This window comes from Caloenas nicobarica, chromosome 2, assembly GCF_036013445.1.
Source record: "Caloenas nicobarica isolate bCalNic1 chromosome 2, bCalNic1.hap1, whole genome shotgun sequence".
Taxonomy (NCBI): Eukaryota; Metazoa; Chordata; class Aves; order Columbiformes; family Columbidae; genus Caloenas; species Caloenas nicobarica.
This window is the reverse complement of record NC_088246.1, coordinates 79,238,222-79,258,886: the sequence shown is the minus strand read 5'-3', so window position 1 is coordinate 79,258,886 and position 20,665 is coordinate 79,238,222. Positions and strand designations below refer to the sequence as shown.

The 20,665-nt window shown below is 34.2% G+C and overlaps 1 protein-coding gene across 1 annotated transcript in view; it reads left to right on the top strand.

Annotated features, from left to right (window-relative positions):
• The window catches only part of CDH10 (cadherin 10), a 110,749-nt gene that overhangs the window by 78,880 nt on the left and 11,204 nt on the right, over positions 1 to 20,665 (top strand). The window contains exons 4-9 of the mRNA XM_065629913.1: positions 2,321 to 2,440; positions 3,022 to 3,189; positions 8,182 to 8,369; positions 11,254 to 11,507; positions 15,522 to 15,658; positions 17,938 to 18,059. Coding sequence (XP_065485985.1) covers positions 2,321 to 2,440; positions 3,022 to 3,189; positions 8,182 to 8,369; positions 11,254 to 11,507; positions 15,522 to 15,658; positions 17,938 to 18,059 — 989 coding nt within the window. The remainder of the gene's footprint in view (positions 1 to 2,320; positions 2,441 to 3,021; positions 3,190 to 8,181; positions 8,370 to 11,253; positions 11,508 to 15,521; positions 15,659 to 17,937; positions 18,060 to 20,665) is intronic.

Below are 20,665 nucleotides of genomic sequence, written 5' to 3'. Positions count from 1 at the left end.
ACAGGCAGAAGTGTAGCTCTGCCCTTGCACTTTTCCTGACAGGTACCTGACCTGTGGCTGGCCAGCAAAAGCCAAAGAGCTGAGGCAACATTAAAAAGCATAGCTCATCCTTACTGCTTTTGGGTAGTGGGGTGTATGTTACTCTAAGCACAACCCACTGAGTAAATCCCGCTGTGTGATAGTGATGAAATTAAGGAGCTCAAGTCTCTTCCCACAGACTTCAAAGGGAATAGGATCAAATCTGCAATCTTCAGGAGTGTCTGACAGATTTTACTGAGTGTATATGTAGCCATGTTCATTGAAGCTAGAGAGGATAGCTCATATGATTTGTTCTGCTTCATGTATATGTGTATTAAAACAGCATTAATTAGTATATGTGCTTTATGACACTCATAACTGAGGCAGCAGTAACTATTAGACACATATTATTACATGGCAAATGGATTCTGTTTTTATTTATTTTAAAGTTATTAAACACATTCTTCATTTTTCATGCAAATTAAGTTACTGAACAGGATTTGTTCTTATCTTTCTTTTACATAACACCTCTTTGCTATTTCAGAGCAAATATTCTTAAGAAGCAAGTATACGTACTAGCGCTGCATTTGGCTACACGCTACGATGGTCCAAAAAGCACGTTTCAGAATCAGGGCAACACTCCTCAGAACTTTAAATATATTCAGCCAAAAGGCCTCTGTATCTTTTAACAGAATAGTAACATAGACATATATCAACAAATGGAGTTCAGTTTGGCTGTAGATATATTTGTGAATTGGAAACAGACGAAGGTTTCAGGACAGCTCTACCACACCTACATTCTTATAAAGCTGTTCAGATTTTCAGTCTCGGCCCTAGTCTAGATGACCACTAAATCAATCATTAGTACAGTGGACAGTATTAATAATTTTTATCTTTTTGTTCATTATACTTGTGTAGAAATGTTTAATATTTTTAAAATTTTATTTTGTGTTTGAGGATTTATTCTGCTAAATCAGTGGTTTATTCCATTTTAATACCAGTAATAATATAACCAGGAATTTGCCAATTATGTCTTCTTTATGAGATGCAAGTCCTTTCAGGGACTCACTGAAAAAAGTGTTTCTATTCTAAAACAGTTGAAAACTGAACATTCCTGAGAACTCATCTCTGATTCAACAGTTAGGCCCGTGTCATTCCATTGATATCGGCACAGTTGTTCATGATTATACAATTCTCTTGTCAAAAGCAAATGTTTCGTCATCTTGCGAAATCCCAAACAGAGCAAGCTTAGGATTTATTTCTATTTGCCTTTCTATTTATGTTAAAATAAATATGTAATGTAGTCAAACTATGAGGGAATAAATAGTTGTGTCAAGTGGCTTGGATTTACAGGTGCTTTATTTCACAATATTTGGCAGTATTTGGTGGAGGAGAAGAATTGGGATAAAAGGAGAAATAGGTTTGGAAGTCTTCTGATCCTCGGAATAGCCTGTGGCCAACCAGTCACATGCATATGATGATTTATTTTCTTTTCCTTGTTTTTTTTCACTTCTTTCCTATATACTTAAAATCAATATCTGCACTTTATGGAGGTACAATAAAGGAGAGCCTTGCTGATACTTTATTTATCTGGTGGAAAAGCTGAACAGGATGTAGAGACTATTTTGATGGCAATGGTAATCATTTCATGTTTTGAAGGACTGGTATATCTCACTAAAATTTAGAGATGGTCTTGAAGATTAGAAATATTTCTGGACTCTAAATGTCCAGCAAATTTCAAAGTCCATATGGCAATATTTCTTCTGCTACTATTTATCTACATTAACACTTACAAGGTAGGGAGAACTGATGACTATTTTTCCCAAAGTTCTAATTATAAATTTAATAATCTATTTCTGTCATGTTCTTGTAAGTGTAGTTTCATGTCATATTGATGTCATTGGACAAAAAAACCTAAAATCCATTCTAGGTAATGGAAAGCAGATATTTATTGTAATAAAAACAAATAAGTCTTCTGAAAAGAGGAAGAGAGTACATAAGTATGAAATTATTGTAGCTGGGTAAGGATAAGAATTCAGCTCAACTATAGCTATTGTGTAACTTTGCTAATTAGACCTTAATCACATTTGTGGAATTAGGCAAGTTTAGATTCAATTTAGGTAGAATGAGATCCTGAAATACAGAAGAATGCACTTGAAGGTGACTATAAGTTCATAAATATATTTGAAGAGTCCAATCACCATTAGATGAAATTTTCTCTGGAGTCTGTTTGAATGGAAATTTATGTTCTTGGACCTTCACCTGGTACTATGTGAAAGTAAGCTGACTTTGGATGTTTTAGGTACTTCTGTGGTGCAAGTTACTGCTACTGATGCCGACGACCCTTCGTATGGAAACAGCGCCAGAGTAATTTACAGCATACTTCAGGGACAGCCATATTTCTCTGTGGAACCAGAAACAGGTAAGGAAAATCATCATTATTACCATTTACCATAAACTGCAGACTTTTTATTTCATTTCAAAAATCTTAGATCACACACACACACAAAAATTTAAAAACTAACTGAAATTAAATATTTCTTGCCTTTTTCCTCATAATTGATAATTCTTATAATAAATATAAAACCTTAGAGTTATTAAAGCTGACACTATGAAGGATAAGTAACTTTACAGTGGTACTGTTGGTAGCTGAAAGATCTAAATTTAAAGGCAAGAATAAAGGTTTGTAGTAATAGTTCTACTTGGACTAATAAAATGTGTTCTTTCTACTCATAAACTTGGTACATAAATATCTTAAATTATTTTTTGCATGAAATGTAAACTGAAATGGGAGCTATGATGCAGATCTAAGGTTTGTTCAACAAAGAACCTGTACTGAAGACTATTTATAAATCTTACGAACAGAAATTTGTACTTTAAAACATGAAATGAATATTTTAGAAATATATTTCACAGATTAATGCAAAAAGTATTCATCAGATTGCTGCACATTAAAAATAAAGAGATTATTAACAATTTTTGGTTTTTCTTTCTTTATTTAAGGCATCATTAGGACTGCTTTGCCAAACATGAACAGAGAGAATAGAGAGCAGTACCAAGTAGTTATCCAGGCAAAGGACATGGGAGGCCAGATGGGTGGATTATCAGGGACCACCACCGTGAACATCACGCTGACTGATGTCAACGACAATCCACCTCGATTCCCCCAGAGTAAGCTGCATTTAATAGTTGCCTTGCATTGTAAGAGCTTCAAACTAAAGAGTTAAGCAATCACCATCTGGTTTAATTTAGAGTCAATCTAGATTATGGGGCACACATGAACAAAAGGCTTATGAACTGATTTATTCACTATTATTAAAGAAGTATATTAAATGTTACAGCATTTGTTTGTTAGGAAAACAGTTGCATGGTCAAATATAACTGCAGCAAACCTGGAATAACTTCCAGGACTATGGGAGGGCGTCGTAGGTGGACTCATAAGAGCATTAGAGCAATGTTTTTCTTTTGCCTTACCTACTGTTTAAATCCTACTTACTCCCCTACTAGGTAATAAAACATGTACTAATTCTAGATATGCAGAAGTGTTTGAATTGTAGTATCTGCTTAAATATTTAACATGAAGAATGTGGAAAAGAAATTACTTGAAGGGAATCAAGCAGATTTGTACTTTTCCAGTTACAGTGCTACAAGATCTAATAGAATATTTCCCAAAGTAAATTACATTAACTTTTCTGAGGTTTTTGTTTGTTTGTTTGTTTTTTTAAAGATTAAGTTTACCAAAGCCTTTTTAATGCTTTTTAACTTCTGATAGTACAACTATCAAGCCTTTGTATCCTCAAACTAAAATATAAAAGCTTTCTTGGTCTCTATGTAATATGGAAATACTAACCCATGTAACATCAAACTTGTTAGAGGTTAAGCATTTTAAACACATTTGAAGCCTTTTACACATACTGAAGTTGTAATATTTACAAGGTGGTTTGGACATACTTAATAGTTAAAGGATTATATTCACCATAGCTAAAGGATGGTATCTTCGCCATCCATTTTTTGTTCTTTATAAGTCTACTGAATCTAGTAGTTACTGATGATCAGCCTTCAGGCTCAACATAATGGAATCTGCTTCAAATCACTCTGGTTTTAACATGTTCTTTATGGCACAAATGTAGTATATAATTTTGTTCAGTTTAATACTGTAGTTGATATATATGTGTTTAGCTGAGGTATTTATCAGCATGCGATTTCATATACACACTCAAAATAGAAAAATCATGAACAATGGGATACTTACGATTTGTGCATTTCCACACAGGCCCCATTCTGGATAGAATTTATTGTTAATTTGTCCTGTTCTTTTTACTTCCACAACTTTTTTATTTATTCTTTTCTTGTTTCCATTTGTATATTGAGGATTACAGTAATTCCAGTGCTGTGTAGGTGAGGAATGCTGTATTACTCCTCTCTGGACCTACTGAGGAAGACTATTCAAAGAGCTATCATGTTCAAAGCTTTACGGAAAAGCTAAATTCAACAGTTAAATTTAAGACAGCATATAAGCATCAAATATGCATACTTTTGCTCCTTTTTTTTCTTGTTTATTAAACAGTGTGTTAAATTAATACTTAGAATGATGGAATCAACTTTCTAGACCATTTTTACATTACTTGTGTGGCAGTTCAACATCATATTTAAGACAGATGATGATCTGATCTAGCATCCCAGAAATATCCCTGCATTTTTCTGTTAATTTCAGTGTAAATCAAACATGACATTTGCTTTAAAGAATGTTTTATTCTTACTCTCATGGTGGGGAGTGTGTGTTGTTGCTTTGTTTTGTTTATTTGTTTTGTTTTTTCTCTCTACTTTCTGTCAATATCTTTGCTAGATATAAATGTATGTTTCACTGGAAATGAAAGCTAAAATATTTATAAAGCTGACTCATTTTACTAGGTGTATGAAAGTAAAAATAGCTATTGACTTTTAAAAAAAATCATCATATTTAGCCTCAAAATGCAAATAGACATTATAATGATTCCAAATTTTAATAGAGTTCAATAGGACTACTGGAATTGACACTGATTAAGCTAAATTATTCTTATTCTGTTCCATTAATAAAAGCCATACATTTGTGTATTGGGTTCATGAGACAATCGTATTCATATCAGATTTATAAATGACCAGGAAAAATATTAAAAGATCCACTATGTTTTTACAGGACTCAGTAGCATATTACAGATACATGTTTCAATAAAATGTTTCAGCACAGATTAAACTTCTTCCAGAAGGATGTCATATTAGAATTGTGGAAAATTCTGTGTATTATATTTTCTCATATTTGATCAAAAAGATCTTAAAGATCTCCTGAAAACCATATAGGTAGCAGTGGCTGTTCCTCTGAGATAACATGATAAAATTTGAAATGTTGTGAAGGTTCTGCACAGGAAGGCCCCAAAATATCTCAGGTATTGGATCTCTGCTTCAACTGTAATTTTCCAAGTGTTCTCAGGAGTAAGGAGATGGTGTTGACCAATGACAAATGGAAAACTGGCTTATAGCCTTAGGAGCCTGAGTCTGACTGAAAGTCAGTGCATGTGAGTTATGGAATCTAATGCCTACTGAGAGACTATAGCCTAGATTATTCTATAAAAATATTTATCTTTACGTTATATGCCTATTCAAGAGTAAATGGGAAGAAGGGTAAACATGAAAACGATTGTTTTCTCATTCTTTATGACTGAATGAAGTATTTGCAGACACAAGTGTGTAGACTTTAATCTTCCATCTGATTTCCTTAGTATATGGAGAAGCTTTTCCTTTCCTTGAACCTCCCATTTTTATTCTTGACAGACAAACGAAAGATCACTCATTGGAGTAAATGCAAACAGTAAACTACTCTCCTTGAGGCAGAAGAGAAGTGAGAGAAAAATTATTGACAGCAGAGTTTTGCAAGAATAATTCCAGTTTGGTATAGTTTGTGTTCTGATACAGTGTCTAAAGCTGCACTGCATTCCATATTTACTCAATGCATCAAATGTCTTCAATGACAAAAATAATTAAAAAGAAGTGTCTCATACTACGGTGGAGATTTCTATAAATGGATAGGTCAGACATAAAATTATCTTTCAGATATCTTTCTGGTTATTTTCACTGTTTCCACTAACTTATTAGCAATTCAAGGTATGAGCTTTTATCAGTTTGTAGACTAAATTGATTAGTTGGCTATTGCAGCAAGACTCAAAGTAGTGTCCACAAGGCATAGCTTGGGGATGTGGTTTTAAGCACTCCGGAAAAAAGTGTGGGGAATAGTTGACAGACCGTTAAACTAATTATAACATAAAATATAAACTGGGGAAAAAAAAAGTGGTCTTTCACCATAGTCCCACATAGTACTGAATAAATACTAAATCAGAGCAGAGCCTATCTTTTCTTCTGTGTGTTCATTTGTTAGTTTTTTAATGATTAGGAAATTACAGAGATATTATATACTAACAAAGCAAAATACACAGATTTAAGTATTAGAGAAAGGTAATGAAAATGTCAGAGCAAATGCAAGATAAATCACTTGATTGAAACACCAAAATGTAACTGAGCAAAAATAAATTCATATAAATAGAATGTGGAATGTATGTGGTGGCCATGAAGCATTAATTGTCTTGCTGTATATTACTTTCATATCAAAAGCTGCCTACTTTTTTTTTTTTTAAAGTTTGGCAAACTGTAAGATAACGGAACAACAACAAAAAACACTAGTTCTGTAGAATAAGAGAAACTCTCAAACTTCCCAATGGATAATAGGGGTTCCCAAAACCAAAACCAGTTCCTTTGTCACTCTCTAGCTGGCGTCTAATATAGTCTATTGAGAGACACTGATAATCCTGACCTGACTCACCTGTGCTTTCCTGAAAACATGATAACATCATGTTGCCGGTGGTGTTCCCGTACTGTTTTGCCATGGCTCAGTTCCCACGATTCTTCCTGATTGGACAAAATAACTCCCTTTAAGGACTTTTCTGTACTTCTTACTTGTAACAAGGTGTATCTGTGGCACTTTTTGGGCAGCCTGTTCAACTTTTTCTTGTTGTGGCTGCTGGCCTGTAGCACTTCCAGTTTTCTGCTACTGTTCACTAAACTATCTTTCTATCTCACTTTACTTACCTTAGGAAGTTTCTAAGTCAAACAGCAAATCTTGGAACAGTTAATCACCAGAGAAGAAAATGTTTTTCAGTAGAGCTTTGATGACTTAACTTTCATCTTTGGAATGACAGCTGTATCTGCATTCATTTTTAAATCTTTTTCTGAGAATATTTCATAGTCCGTTATGTGTCCCACGTGTTTTCCTACTGTATGTTCTGACAGATGGGACCAGAGATCTTAACTCTTATTTACAGTTTTCGCAGTAAAGCTAGGACATAGAATACTAAAATGTATGGTAAGATATTTATTTCAATTTATTGCGACATGCCTGAATGATGACAGGTTTATTCCTACATTTTTTATCACGTATATGACACCACAATAAGGCATACAACTGAACTAGGAAAAGTAGCACAAAACCAAAATTGCAATCTTCATAAGCCTTATTTAAGTACAAATGAACTGCTTTAACAAGTATAGGCACACTTTCTGCTTGTGGATTTTCAAAAACCTACCCCCGCATTAAGATGTCATTCAAATTTATTTAATATTGTATCTGATTATCTAATTTTGAAAGCTGAAATGTCAATCTGCTGCTCAGCATTGGCCAGCAAAGTCAGGGGATTCTGTTCTTTGTATCGTTTCCATGATAAAATAGATGTAAAATGCATCCCAAAAGATTCACTGTAGATTTGATGGGAAAAAAGCAGAGTGAATTCTGAAAAGAACACAGAACAGTATCTGTACATGACGTTTCAGGAATGATGTACAGAAAAAAAGTACAGACATAGTCAATTGTTTTTTGAGGTAGGAGAATAAAGGTCTTTTTCTGTCCTACTTTTCTATTATTTCGTTTTTCTATGACTTTGTTTTCTACCTTCTACCTAAAGTTTTCCCCTGTATAGTTCTCTGCCTCAAATTTTGCCCATCCTTTCAGGATTAAATGGTGAGTTCTCTAGAATAAAAGATACACAAAAATATGCAATTGGGTATTGTGTGACACGATGTTACTTAATGCATGTGTAATGGCTTGTGGGGCTCCTGAATGGCTCTTTGTCTCTTTGACAGGTACCATCCACCTCCGTGTCCCCGAGTCCTCCCCAGTTGGGACAGCCATTGGCAGCGTCAAAGCCACAGATGCAGACACTGGAAAAAATGCAGAAGTAGAGTACAGAATTATAGATGGTGATGGGACAGATATGTTTGATATTGTGACACAGAAGAACACACAGGAAGGCATCATAACTGTGCGAAAGGTGTCTATTAACAACATTCACTAAATATTTTTGGTGTCAATGTTATGCCACAAATGTTCATTGGAAAAAAGTGATTATCATGTGTTGACATGTTCTAACTGCTTAACACTTGAAAGCATCCTCCATCAGTGACTGAATGGTTCTATTTCCTTTCAAGATGAACTGGACATAACAGGTGGCAGAAATACCTGAGACACAGAACTGGTTTAAAGCATTATTGCCAATGAAGTATGTAAAAGATGGACAGTCCTCAATGTGTTAGTACTAATTATCTCTGTGATTTCAAATACAGACTTCTCAGTATTCATGTAACCTATACTCTTCAGCAAGCAATATACAGTTCACTCACTACAGAGAGACATTTACCTAGGAGATTCTCATCAACTTAAGCAATCAGTGTGTACCAGAACACAAACACACTCACAGAAGCTGAGTCACAGGCTGTGTTGCTTTATTGCTGTTTCCAACACGTCAGGTGGTTAGCATGGGAGCAGTGAATAATAATGGTGTCCCTGGCTTTAGTTCTGCCCTCCGTCTTGCAAGTCAGAGCATCCAGAGGTGTAAGATCTCAGATTTGGAAATGCCATTTTCCTACTCCTCAACTATTTCCCTTCCAGAAGTCCATCACTCCTTTTCTTTGGGATTTTGAGATATGTTTCTAAAGACTTCAGGCAGCATTTCTAACATCAAGCACTGTTTATATTCACTTTTAAAACAAATTTCCTTAAGCACAGCATAACAAATTAAACACTACTATAAATTATATTTCCACATTTCTTGATAATCACAACCAAAGAAAATAAAGGTTCTGCAAAGATCAGAGTTCTTTCCCTTTTAATCTCTATGTTCTTCTACATTCATACTATGTTCATAGTCAGCATTGTATTTTATCTGGGAAGGAATGAAAATACAAAGTTTAGGGTCCAATCTTTTTCCTTTTCCTAGAAGTTTGTGAAGGCTTCACTTAAGTTGCTCCTTTTTTGTTTGCTTCAGATTTTTCACACAGACTGTCATATTAAATAAATAGGTTTTTTTGAAGAAAAAAAACAAAAACAAAAACAAACAAACAAAAACCCCCCAGCCTAACAACTGGATCAAGCATAAAGCATTCATAAGTTATAACACAGCAGCTCCAAAAATGTCACCAATAAATGTTAATGAACAATATCTTTTCATTCTGTCATTAGCAATCTGACACATTTTGCAATTTTCAGTATGCTTTTTCATATCGATAAATAAGTAGCTTATTTGGAAAGTACAGAAAACAGCATTCTCTAGCAAGGAAGAAAATATGCTCAGTTTGTTCATTTATGAAAATATTCTTTATTTTTTCATTATTTAGCCATGTTGATTGTCATTTCTGGTTTCAACAGTGAGTAACTACCAATAGCTAGTCTTCCTTTACTAAGTCTGAATTTTACACCAGCTGCAAAGTAATTTTTTCTATACAAGTTCTCATGGACAAAATGATTGACAATTTCATATATTAGAGCAACTGATGATACGTTGGAATACCTGTATAAACCACACATTTTATATCCATGTTTCACAGCATAGCCTGAAAAGATGTCCAAACTGGATGTGAATGTACTAGTAGCAAGTTAACTACATCTGTGTGGCACATCTTCTGGCAAATTAAGCCAACTAATTAGAATAAAGCAGGACTAAGGTGGCTTCTTTCTTTCTAGGCTTGAAGGCAGCATCCCTTAACAGGAGCATTCTGTGCTTTTTAGACACAACAATAGTCTCAGATCCAGCTTAAATAGCAGCACTGTGTTGCATTTTTCAATTATATTCATAGATATTCTCCCTTCTGCTTCAACTGCTTTTGAAAAAGGAGTTAGGTGCAGTGGGGAAACTCCTCCTTTCATTGGACTGAATCTTTCTACTCTTAAATAGAATATTTAAAATTCTAGGCTGTCACTCTGGCATCTGTCATGAAGGGTAATTTAAAAGCAATTAGGCAGAAAACCACAAATCTTCTACCACCCATACCGACGAATGGAAACCACCAGTTTGATATCTTCCTGAGATTTTGGGGGAATTAATGAAGTCTTCTTTATTTCAGAAAGGTACATTGTCAGCTTGCTCATTTTTTCAGTGTCATTAATTATCTAACACTATTCATTTATGACAGCTAGAAAAATTTGAAGGAATAGAGGTTCTTTTCTATCCAAAACAGTTTCTAATTATAACCTTTAACCTTTCCTCCTCTCATTTTAAAAAAGAACTGCTGACAAGAATGTCAAATCTATTTACAAAACAAAACAACAAAAACACGACACCTCTGATGTTGTATTCATTAAATTAAACGAAAAGGAACAAGATTAAGCTCTTAAAGTTTCTCTAGATATAGAGAACTTTGACACACACACCCTCCTTAAGAGAAAGCTAAAACTTTCCTGATACTTAAAACCAGCTACATTTGTTTGACAGTAAAGATACTCAGACCATTTTGAACATCCAAGAGTTTACAGTATTTCCGGAGAAATATTAGTACCTTGTTCTGAAATGTGAGTATTTCAAGTCTGTATTTCACATATTTTAAATGCTTATGTGATCATTTCAAGTCCATATTCTTGTGAAACAGCTGCAAAATTCACTAAATAATTGGAAAATTTGCAGTGAAACTCTTTTTATCATTGGTGCTATGATAATTCAAATAATATTTAGGAATAGATACCTCCTCTAAAAACAATGGATATTTCTTACTGGAGAAAGTGATATCTATGCTGTGGAAAACTTGAATTGTATTGGGGTTCCCCCAACCCAGGGCAAGATCTGACAAGGCTTGAGTCCTCTTTAGTTTCCATTATGTATATAGGTAAACATCTATCAATATGTAATGTAACTTAATAAACTTTATCATCATCTTCATTTTTAGCCACTGGACTATGAGACGAGACGACTTTATACATTGAAAGTAGAAGCTGAGAATACCCACGTGGATCCACGCTTCTATTATCTTGGGCCTTTCAAAGATACAGCTATTGTGAAAATCTCTGTAGAAGATGTAGATGAACCTCCCGTCTTCAGCAGATCTTCTTACCTTTTTGAGGTGCATGAAGATATTGAGCTGGGGACAATAATAGGAACAGTAATGGCACGGGACCCTGATTCAGCATCAAGTCTGATAAGGTAAGACTCCAGTCTCTGTGAACACAAGATCTGCTAAAGAAACTAAGACAAATAGTAATACTACATGAATTTTCACATACATATCGTCACAAGAAGAAGATACTAATGTTTTCTTCCGTTCTTTATTTGTGTCCCAGAGATAGACAGAATTGAGAATGATGCTATCCGTAAGTCTCTGAACACCTCAGGGAAGAGCCTGTTCAGTTGCATACAGGTGACACAGGAAATGATTTCTAGTACTTCAAATCTCAGAAAACTTATAAAATTACACATTGATTTCAAGTAGGCTCTTTAGAACTACTTCTTGCTTCACACTGTGAAAAAGTGTCAAATCAGTTGTACTGGTTTGACTGAAAGCGAGTTAATTTTCTTCATGAAGTTAGAAACATCTTTTACATAGCTAGCATGGTCATTTGGATTTAGTTTGAGAACAAGAATATAACACCCCAGGACAGAATTAATGTTTGTCTCCAAGTAACTCGCCAGTGTTTTTGAGCTGGAAGAAAGAGAATGTACAACCTTACTCTTATCTTCCTTGTTGTCTAGGAGCTCTCTATCTGAAGGTGTGAGGCATCGAGGAACAGGGCCATAGATGGGGCAGACCTTGACTGACACCCAGGCTGATCAGGGAGAATATTCCGTGCCATTAGTCTCATGCTTCATATTTAAGGATAGTCAGATTTTCTGGCTGGGAAGATGGAGACCCATTTCAGTTCTGCTCCATTTCAGTTGAGTTCCATTCAGAGTTCTTTTAGTTCAGCCTTTTGCATTCCTGCCATTTTGCAGTGGGTCTCTGTGCCCTTGTGCCTTTTTCTCTCTCACCAGGATCAGCTGTTCAGGACCAGGGTGTTCTCCCTTCCCAGGACCAGCTGCTCGCTGTGGACAGAGTTTGTGAGGAACTGCATTGAGTAGCTCTTACTTTATATTCAATTTTTTATTTTACATATATTATTAGTATATTAGTAGGAGTAGTGGTATATATATTAGTATTAGTTATTTTATTAAACTGTGTTTATCTCAGTGCCTGACTTTCTCCCCTCCCTTTCAATTCTCTCACCTGTTTGAGAATGGGGGAGCAGAGGAGCGAGCGAGCAGCTATTGTAGTTTTATTGCTAGCTCAGGTTAAACTGCAACACCAGTCTTTGGTTCAGGAAGGGTACAGAGCTTTCTAATGCTTCCTCTGGTCAGCCCTGCTGCTGATCTTATCTGCTGTGGCTGGTGCCTCCTTGCTTTGTAGGCTTGCCAGAGTGATTGCTATACAAGATAAAATCATCTTTGTGTGTGCTCAAATACACCAAGAAATTAGACATTGAAAGACGTACATCTTTAAAAATCTTTTCAAATCTACATCAAATCTAGGTGAATGTAGTAAACTATATTTTGGGGTGGGGTTTTTTGTTTGTTTTTTATAATACATAAGCTTTAAGAAACAGGCAAGACAATGCTGTCCAAGTTGGATGTGCGCTGTCTGAAATGCTGAACAAAATACAAAAATTATATTCTGGCAAAATAACCTTATTTACTGACTTTGAAGTCAATTGCCACATACTTCTTAATGAGGCCCAGGTGCTAAAACTGGATTAGGAAATGAACCTGAAATTAATTTTCTTCTGTGGTGATTTGTGTGTATGGAAAAGATAGGAGAAAACACCAAGCCTCTAAAATTTAAGAATATATAAATAACTTAGCGCTGCATCTTTATCCACTCTAATTGCATGAGACAACTGACAATTTTAGTAGCTACATTTTCTAAACCATAACTGGAAAAAGAACAAACTTGGAGCTTTCACTTATTTTGGTTTCTACACAATTTGACAAATTGAAGAACTGCGGCAGGTTATTTCCCTCATTACTATTATTTACACAGAGTAGCAACATAAAGATTATTTTGTATACGTCCTTTTGATGTTTCTTTCATTGTCCCATGGAAAACAATTTAGAAGAGGCAGGCGGAGCAAACCAATAGTAATAAATGCAAAGAAATTTCAAAAAAATTGAAAGGGACCATTGAACATAGATTTAGTTCTCCTGAGGAAAAAAAATTAAGATACCTGTGATAATACTCTTCATAGTACAGTCATTTCTTTTAGCTTTCATTTAATGCTATCTAGTTGAAGACAAGAACTTTAAATACATATGCAAAGCATAGATCGAATTCTCTTCAGTATTTGCTCTGTGTCTCAATTTCCAAAGAAACCTTGCATATTTATTCAAACAATAAATACCTAGGACAAGTTTTTACAAGCTTTTACTTCTTACAATATCAATATTAAATAGAAAGCACTATATGTTTGCCCCAGAAGTGAACAACTAACATTTAAACTAAAGTATTTTGAAAGTTGTGATATTTTGAAACTAGGGCACTTTCTATAATACTTTAACACTGCTATTAATAAAAAAATCAGATTCAGGTTTTAGAATTGATTTATATTTTTCTGTTTAACTGTTTATTTTAAAATATTAATTTCTGTTTATTAAAATTCTATATAAGTTAGGCTTCCTATAAATCGAGTGCCAATACCTCCCTGATGTGCTAATATCTATTTCTCTTCAATGAATATGAAGGTATTTTCTGAAAAGAATTATTTTTGTAGTATTTGCAGGCCATTAGAAGTAATGTGACGGGATAAAAGTATGTGCTTATCTCATGGCTATTATAAAATGGTATAGATTTTTAATGAAATAATGTGGAATAGATCTCGTTAGCTAGAGAAGTGATTATTGCATATTGAAAAACTGTTAGCTAGAGCTCTGTTGAAGTAAGTTCTTTTCCTCATTAAAACTCCTTCCATGGATGGAGTAAAATCAAATGCTTATCATATGAGCCAAACCATCTTAAATTTAGTTGCTCTGAAAAACAGCAGATTTTTATTTAATTCTAACTAACAGTTATCATATTGAGCCAGTAGTAAAAAAATAATTTGAGCAAGTATTTCCTGCACTTTCAGCAGTCTTTTTTGGCTGCTCTCATTTCCTTTTTTGTTTGTCTTTTGTTTGTTTGTTTTGTTGTCGTGTGTTCATTTTGGTGTTGGCTTGGTTTTGGGGGTTTTGTTTGTTTTACATATTTATGTATTGCGTGTGGTGGAGTGAGCAAACAAACCCACCAAACTGTTACAGACATTATTTTCATTACAGCATTTTTCATTTGGCTCAGTTTAGTTAAGTACTGTAAGTAAAACCAGATATACTTGATGAACATCTTAGATCACTCATAAAAGTTCATAGAAACATGAGCAATTGTTTTGAGTGCACTGTACAAGTGTATTAGCAAGCCTTTTTTTTTTTTATTTGGCCCAGTTCTGCCAGGTAGTTAGATAAAGGTTCTGTACTTCACAAAGTCCTACATTTAATTCCACATCAAAGGTTCAATCCTAACTTTGAAGGCAGTGTTAAATATTAGAAAAAATGGAGGAAAAAGCAATTTTCTGATTGTAGTTTGACATTCTGTCATATTGTGTTAGTAGAAGTTTTGCCTGCAGAAGTATAGCAACACAGAAGGTCCTTTAACGTCAGTACATTCATGAAAATGAAAGTTCTGCATGTGAGCTTATTTTTAGAGTTTTTTTAACTTGATCTCTAGTAAATTAATGTCCTAAAATGTAGAAACTGAGCTTATAACAATACTTTTGAAAAGCTCCTAAGTTAGATGTCAGTCTCAGTGTGAAAGAACAGTATATCAAAGACAATTTTATTTTCAGGATTAAAACATTTCTTTAATTATTATATTAAAATTCCAACTTATTTTTTATTATTCTCAAATATGTCTACAAAAGCTCAGATGATCAAATATTACACTATTGTATCATATTTATGAAATGCTTGCAATTTTTATTCATCATTGTATGGAACTAACCTTGAGAATTTTCATGTTGATAGAAACTAAAGATATGTGTTCTCAAAAATAACCTTTATAATGTAACAGAGCCTAAAAGCTATATTGACTTTTTGTGAAACATATCCTTTTTCCATTTTCTATCATTTTGACAATACTTTTTCTTTCTTTATCATATTTAGGTTTTCTCTGGATCGTCATACTGACCTTGACAGGATATTTAACATTCATTCTGGAAATGGGTCCATCTATACATCTAAGCCACTTGATCGTGAGATATCTCAATGGCACAATCTTAGCGTTATAGCAGCTGAGATCAGTAAGCCAATTTGGTCTCTTTTTCTTTTCAGTTTTCCTTAGCCTGCAAAGTTACAGACGTGACTTCATAAGAAAAAAAAAAACCTCCCTTCCTTCCCCCCCACACCCCTTTCTATTAGATATTCTGGGAAAGTAAAATGGAGGTAGCTAACAGTAGCTGTCTCCTCATTGCTTTTTTCCTTACCTACTTCACCACTGACATTTAATATCCAAGTAACTTCTGAAATGTTATCCAATTAAATAACAACACTGGAGTAATTTTGTTTTCTTCCTTTTCTTTGAGGACAATGACATGATTTTGCTGTTAAAGTAGCAGAGTTCAGGATGGTAATCTATTTTTTTGTCTCTATCATTCTCTTCATTTCTTTGGAAGTAATTTCATTATCTCCTCCTATGGTGTCTACACCTGCAGCTCTTGGAATCAATTCTTTTACAAGTTAGGTTCAATTTGATACCTAAGCTGTAGCATTTACTATTTAAATCAGTTTTCTGTAGATATGTTCATGTTAAAAGTACAAAGACAAAAGCAGAGATCCTCCTAAACCTGCTACATTATTGAAATTGACTCTAATCACTTGATAGAAAATTTTCTAAGGGACAAAGTTCTGATCTTCGAAATGAGCTAGTGAGGATAGGTTGCTTTCAAATACACTGGTTTTTTAGGGTTAATTCTGCCTTAGTCAAAAAAAAAAAAGAAAAAAGAAAAAAATGCTGATCAGCAGTGAAGTGTGGCTGGCGAGAACTACACTGCAGAGAACTAAATGGAACATTGTGTCCAGCCTATTAACCATTCTTAGCGTGCCTGTCCCCATTTCTGTAATCCAGAGCAATAGGCTCGTTGTATTGAGCATACCCGGTAGCTGTATCTTTTTTCTTTTAAATATTTTTTTCTTTAAATCTTTTTTTTTTTTTTTTCCTTGCAATGCATGGTCTGAAGCTTACAATCTTTCACAGTGCTGTCTAACATTGTAAGACTACTTTTCAGAAGTATTTTTATAATGAAAATCTTAGTATCCTTGTATGCCTATATCATAGTTCTAAACCTTTATATTCATCAGGATACTCTGAGCAAATTTACATTCTGTACATAGCTGGAGTAGCTAGCATTCTCCCAAGAAATACATCAGTTTTGGAGAAAGAAGTGAAAGGGGAGATACAGGTCTTTAAATCTTTAAAAAGTATTACCTGCGAAGCACGACACAATGGGAAAGCAGTGTTAAGAATAGAACTCATTTGGAAAGTTAGTACAAAAATGTAAAAAAACCTATGAAAAACAGTGCCCTAAACTTGCCATTTTAAACAATTCAGGAAGTCAAAAAGATCCACGTCACTCTCTTTAGCAAATGCCTTATTAATACCAGGTGAACATAATGCCAGCTACTCCTATATGTTTACTGGTTTATTTGCAGCAGCTTAAAAGAAGTAATTTTGAATCATCTCTCTTGTTACTTATTCCATTCAAGTTGTAAAATCATGTAGTATTTAGCTACCAGCCAGAAGAATTCCAAGAAATGGCTGCACTTTTTTACTCTCAGGCATTATTTCAGATTCTTGGTATGATAACTAGATCAGCAAGTGGGAACAGGGACACTTGTATTCCTGAATTAACCTATACTAATGAGAGGGCAGTCTAATACTAGGGGTTTGATATTTGGCAAGGGGGAGGTCACTATTCTTGTTTCTTAACCTAAGGTCTGAAAATCTACATTCATATTTTATAAGGCAATTTAAACATAAAAATTCTGTTTCTAATTAATTCTTTACTAGATTTGAGGGAAGGATACTTTCATTGGCTTTGTTGCAATTTCTCCCTGTTTCTTAAGGCACAAGAGAGGAAGGTCATGCCTGAAAAATTTTCAAAATATGTATGCACAAAGTTAATAATGTCTTTTTTGTGTAAAACAAAACAGATCACAAATCATTTCAAAAATAAAAATCAAAACCCTATAGCAGAATAATACTCTTAAGCCCACCAAATAATCCAATTTGTCATTATAGTAATGGGCATAATTTTCATAGACTGTATTTGCATACAGTTGCAGACTCTGTTTTCGTGCAAAAGCTTAATTGCTCACTAGATACCAATACTTTATTTTTTACTCTAAACAAAACATCTCCTTGTTTTCAAGAGGCATGATTCTTACTTGCTAGCAGTTTGTATGCTAAATTTTGACCAGTTTCATACCTAGGCTTGCATGTATATTGTCACGAAATTCAGAAGAACACAGAAAACTTTTAGTAGGAAGATAAACTCATTATTCTTCTCTCTTCTCCTGTCAGACAACCCCAAAGATACTACTCGTGTTCCTGTCTATGTTAGAATTTTGGATGTTAATGACAATGCACCACAGTTTGCTGTATTCTACGATACTTTCGTCTGTGAAAATGCAAGAGCTGGACAGGTATGCCTTTGATAAACACTTTTGACTATTCAGTTTTGATGTGGCACTCAATTGTAGATTGTTCTGGCCTATTGCTTGGGAGAAATCATGTCCAATAGCATCAGTGTATCAATTATCACTTTTCTTCACTTAGCCCTGTAATACTGTTAAATCTTGACTAGATATGTCCAAGAGACAGGCTCATAATTAGTTTAGCCATTGTCTTCACCAAGTAAAATATTACATGTAACCACTAAAAAGTTTAATCTCTATTTTCAATAACTCTCAAATACTAAAATTCAGATATATTTCAATCCATGCTGATGGTGATTACAGACATCTACCTCTGTCACAACTTTTTTGTTTGTTTTGGGTTTTTTTTGCTTTGTTTTGGTTTGTTTCGGTTTGGTTTTGGTTTGGTTTTGGTTGGTTGGTGGGGTTTGGGGTTTTTTTTTGTGGTTTTGTGCCTTTTTTTTGGATGGGGGGGGAGGGTTGGTTTGGTTTTTTTGTGATTGTTAGACTTATCTTTTATTATTGCACCAAAAACTCCTGAAAGTACAAAACATACTTTTTTTTTGAATGGGTCACCATGATACTTTGTTTCGCCTCTTAAAGGCTACAGAATGTGTACTTCAATTTAACTGAAATGACCTCACTGCTTAATACTTAGTTCCTAATAGGCAACTGCTTATTAGAATTGTTGAAAAACTGATTTCCTGTTACAGCATAGTATGTCCCAGAGCACCATCAGCCAATAATTAACCCTTTAAAATGGTAGCAGCAGTATCTCTGTGTAATCATTTTAGCACCTTTGAAAAAAACGTGAGAGAAGTGCCAGTTTCTCTTAACTGTTTAAGTCCCACAGATGTGGCATTCAGGTTGTATTACAAATTTCACATTCAGGTTGCCATTCTACTTTCTAAAGTAACATCAATTGGAAATTAAAACAGAGGATTTAAGCCCCAAATTTTTAATGCATAAAATATCTAAAGGTACCAAGCAAGGGCATTTGTCTGCTATGAGAGCTATAAGAGAATTCAAGCTATTAGATAAATAGAAACCACTGGCTAAACATCTAGAATTTTTGACAGTTGCAGTGTCTCCTATAAATGCTAAAGCAATACTTTAACAATTTGCAATATGATGTATGGATCAAGAATGGGAAAAGCAGAGCACTCAATTTTCAATCCTTGGTAAAAAGAATACATCTAAATACATTAATCCACAAATCCTGCTCATTAGAGATTTTAGAATCTGTTCTGTCCAGGTTACTAATCATAGAGGGTACAGGAAATCCGTAATAGAACAGTTATATTTTTATGTAAACATATTTTGAGAAACTCTGTTTTTCTGAGCTATCTAAAATATTGAGGTCAGTATAATTTAAAAGTAAATATAAAAGTTATTTCTGCATTACACTGGTTTTCTGTTTACAATCAGAAAAGGCTGTCAGTTAGCAAGTTGAAAAAACCCACGGTAATTATTATTAATAAATGACAAGCTAAATAAGTGTACATATCCATAAATGCTTATTTAAATTGTTATAGAGCTCAGTAGAGTCTCCTTTATCAGAAAAAAAAATGTACCAAGTTTACTAAACGACCTATAATTTTTTTTTTTTTAAATCTGAGTTGTAAATGATTTTTTAAAGAAAACAATTCACAGGAAGAGAAAAAAATGAATGCTAGATAACATGAATAATCTATCTGAATGTAATTATATTCTTCTTCCTTACTGGTAGATCATAAGCAAGTCTTGTTAATTTGGAATCCAGTCTGTCCTGAGAGACTGAATCTAATCAATCCATACTGAACACGGCTCTCTAAGTGTGATTCCTCTCACATTTATGCAATTTTTTCCTTTCAGTGTTTCATAATTATGTTTGATTCATGATCAAATTTAAATCTGCACTGAAACTACTGTGACACTATCAGTCACAAATTCTGTGGCGCTCATTTAAATATTTCCTATCTCCTACTGACAAACACTTTAATGAATATTATAGCTTTACAGTGTCTTTATTTTCCCTTAAAATTTCCATTCACTCAATTTATATAGAAGTATATATAGAATATAAACATATAAAAAAATATATATGTATACACAATTACATATATAGACACATACACTATATATAATATATATGGAGTGTATGTATGTACACGTACACATTTATGCATCTATATAGCAAGAGAGAGGGAAAGCACTTTTTATGAAATGTGATTTTTGGAGTCTGAATGACTTAAAGGGCCTGTGATTGTTTTCCTGCTTGTTATTACTGCTGATGTCAGATCATACGATGACCTTCCAAACAATGGGGATAGCCGGTTCCAAAAGTTCAAGCCACAAACAAGCAGCACCTGGGGCAGAAACACATTTTGATGGTTGTTGTTCTTTCAACCCCCCACCCAAAAAAATGAAGACAATCTTGATGTGATGGCATAAAAGAGACATGGGCATTTATATGAGCTATACAAGGCTGACTCAGTAGGAGCTGAGGGGCAGAAAGGAGTGAAATCCTCAGACTGCTTTAGCCCTGTACACAAAGAAGTTCAGCTGTCCTCCACCCCCAGGTGAGAAGCGCCAGGAGCTGGGTCTCTGTGCAGAATGATTCCCACTGGTTTTGT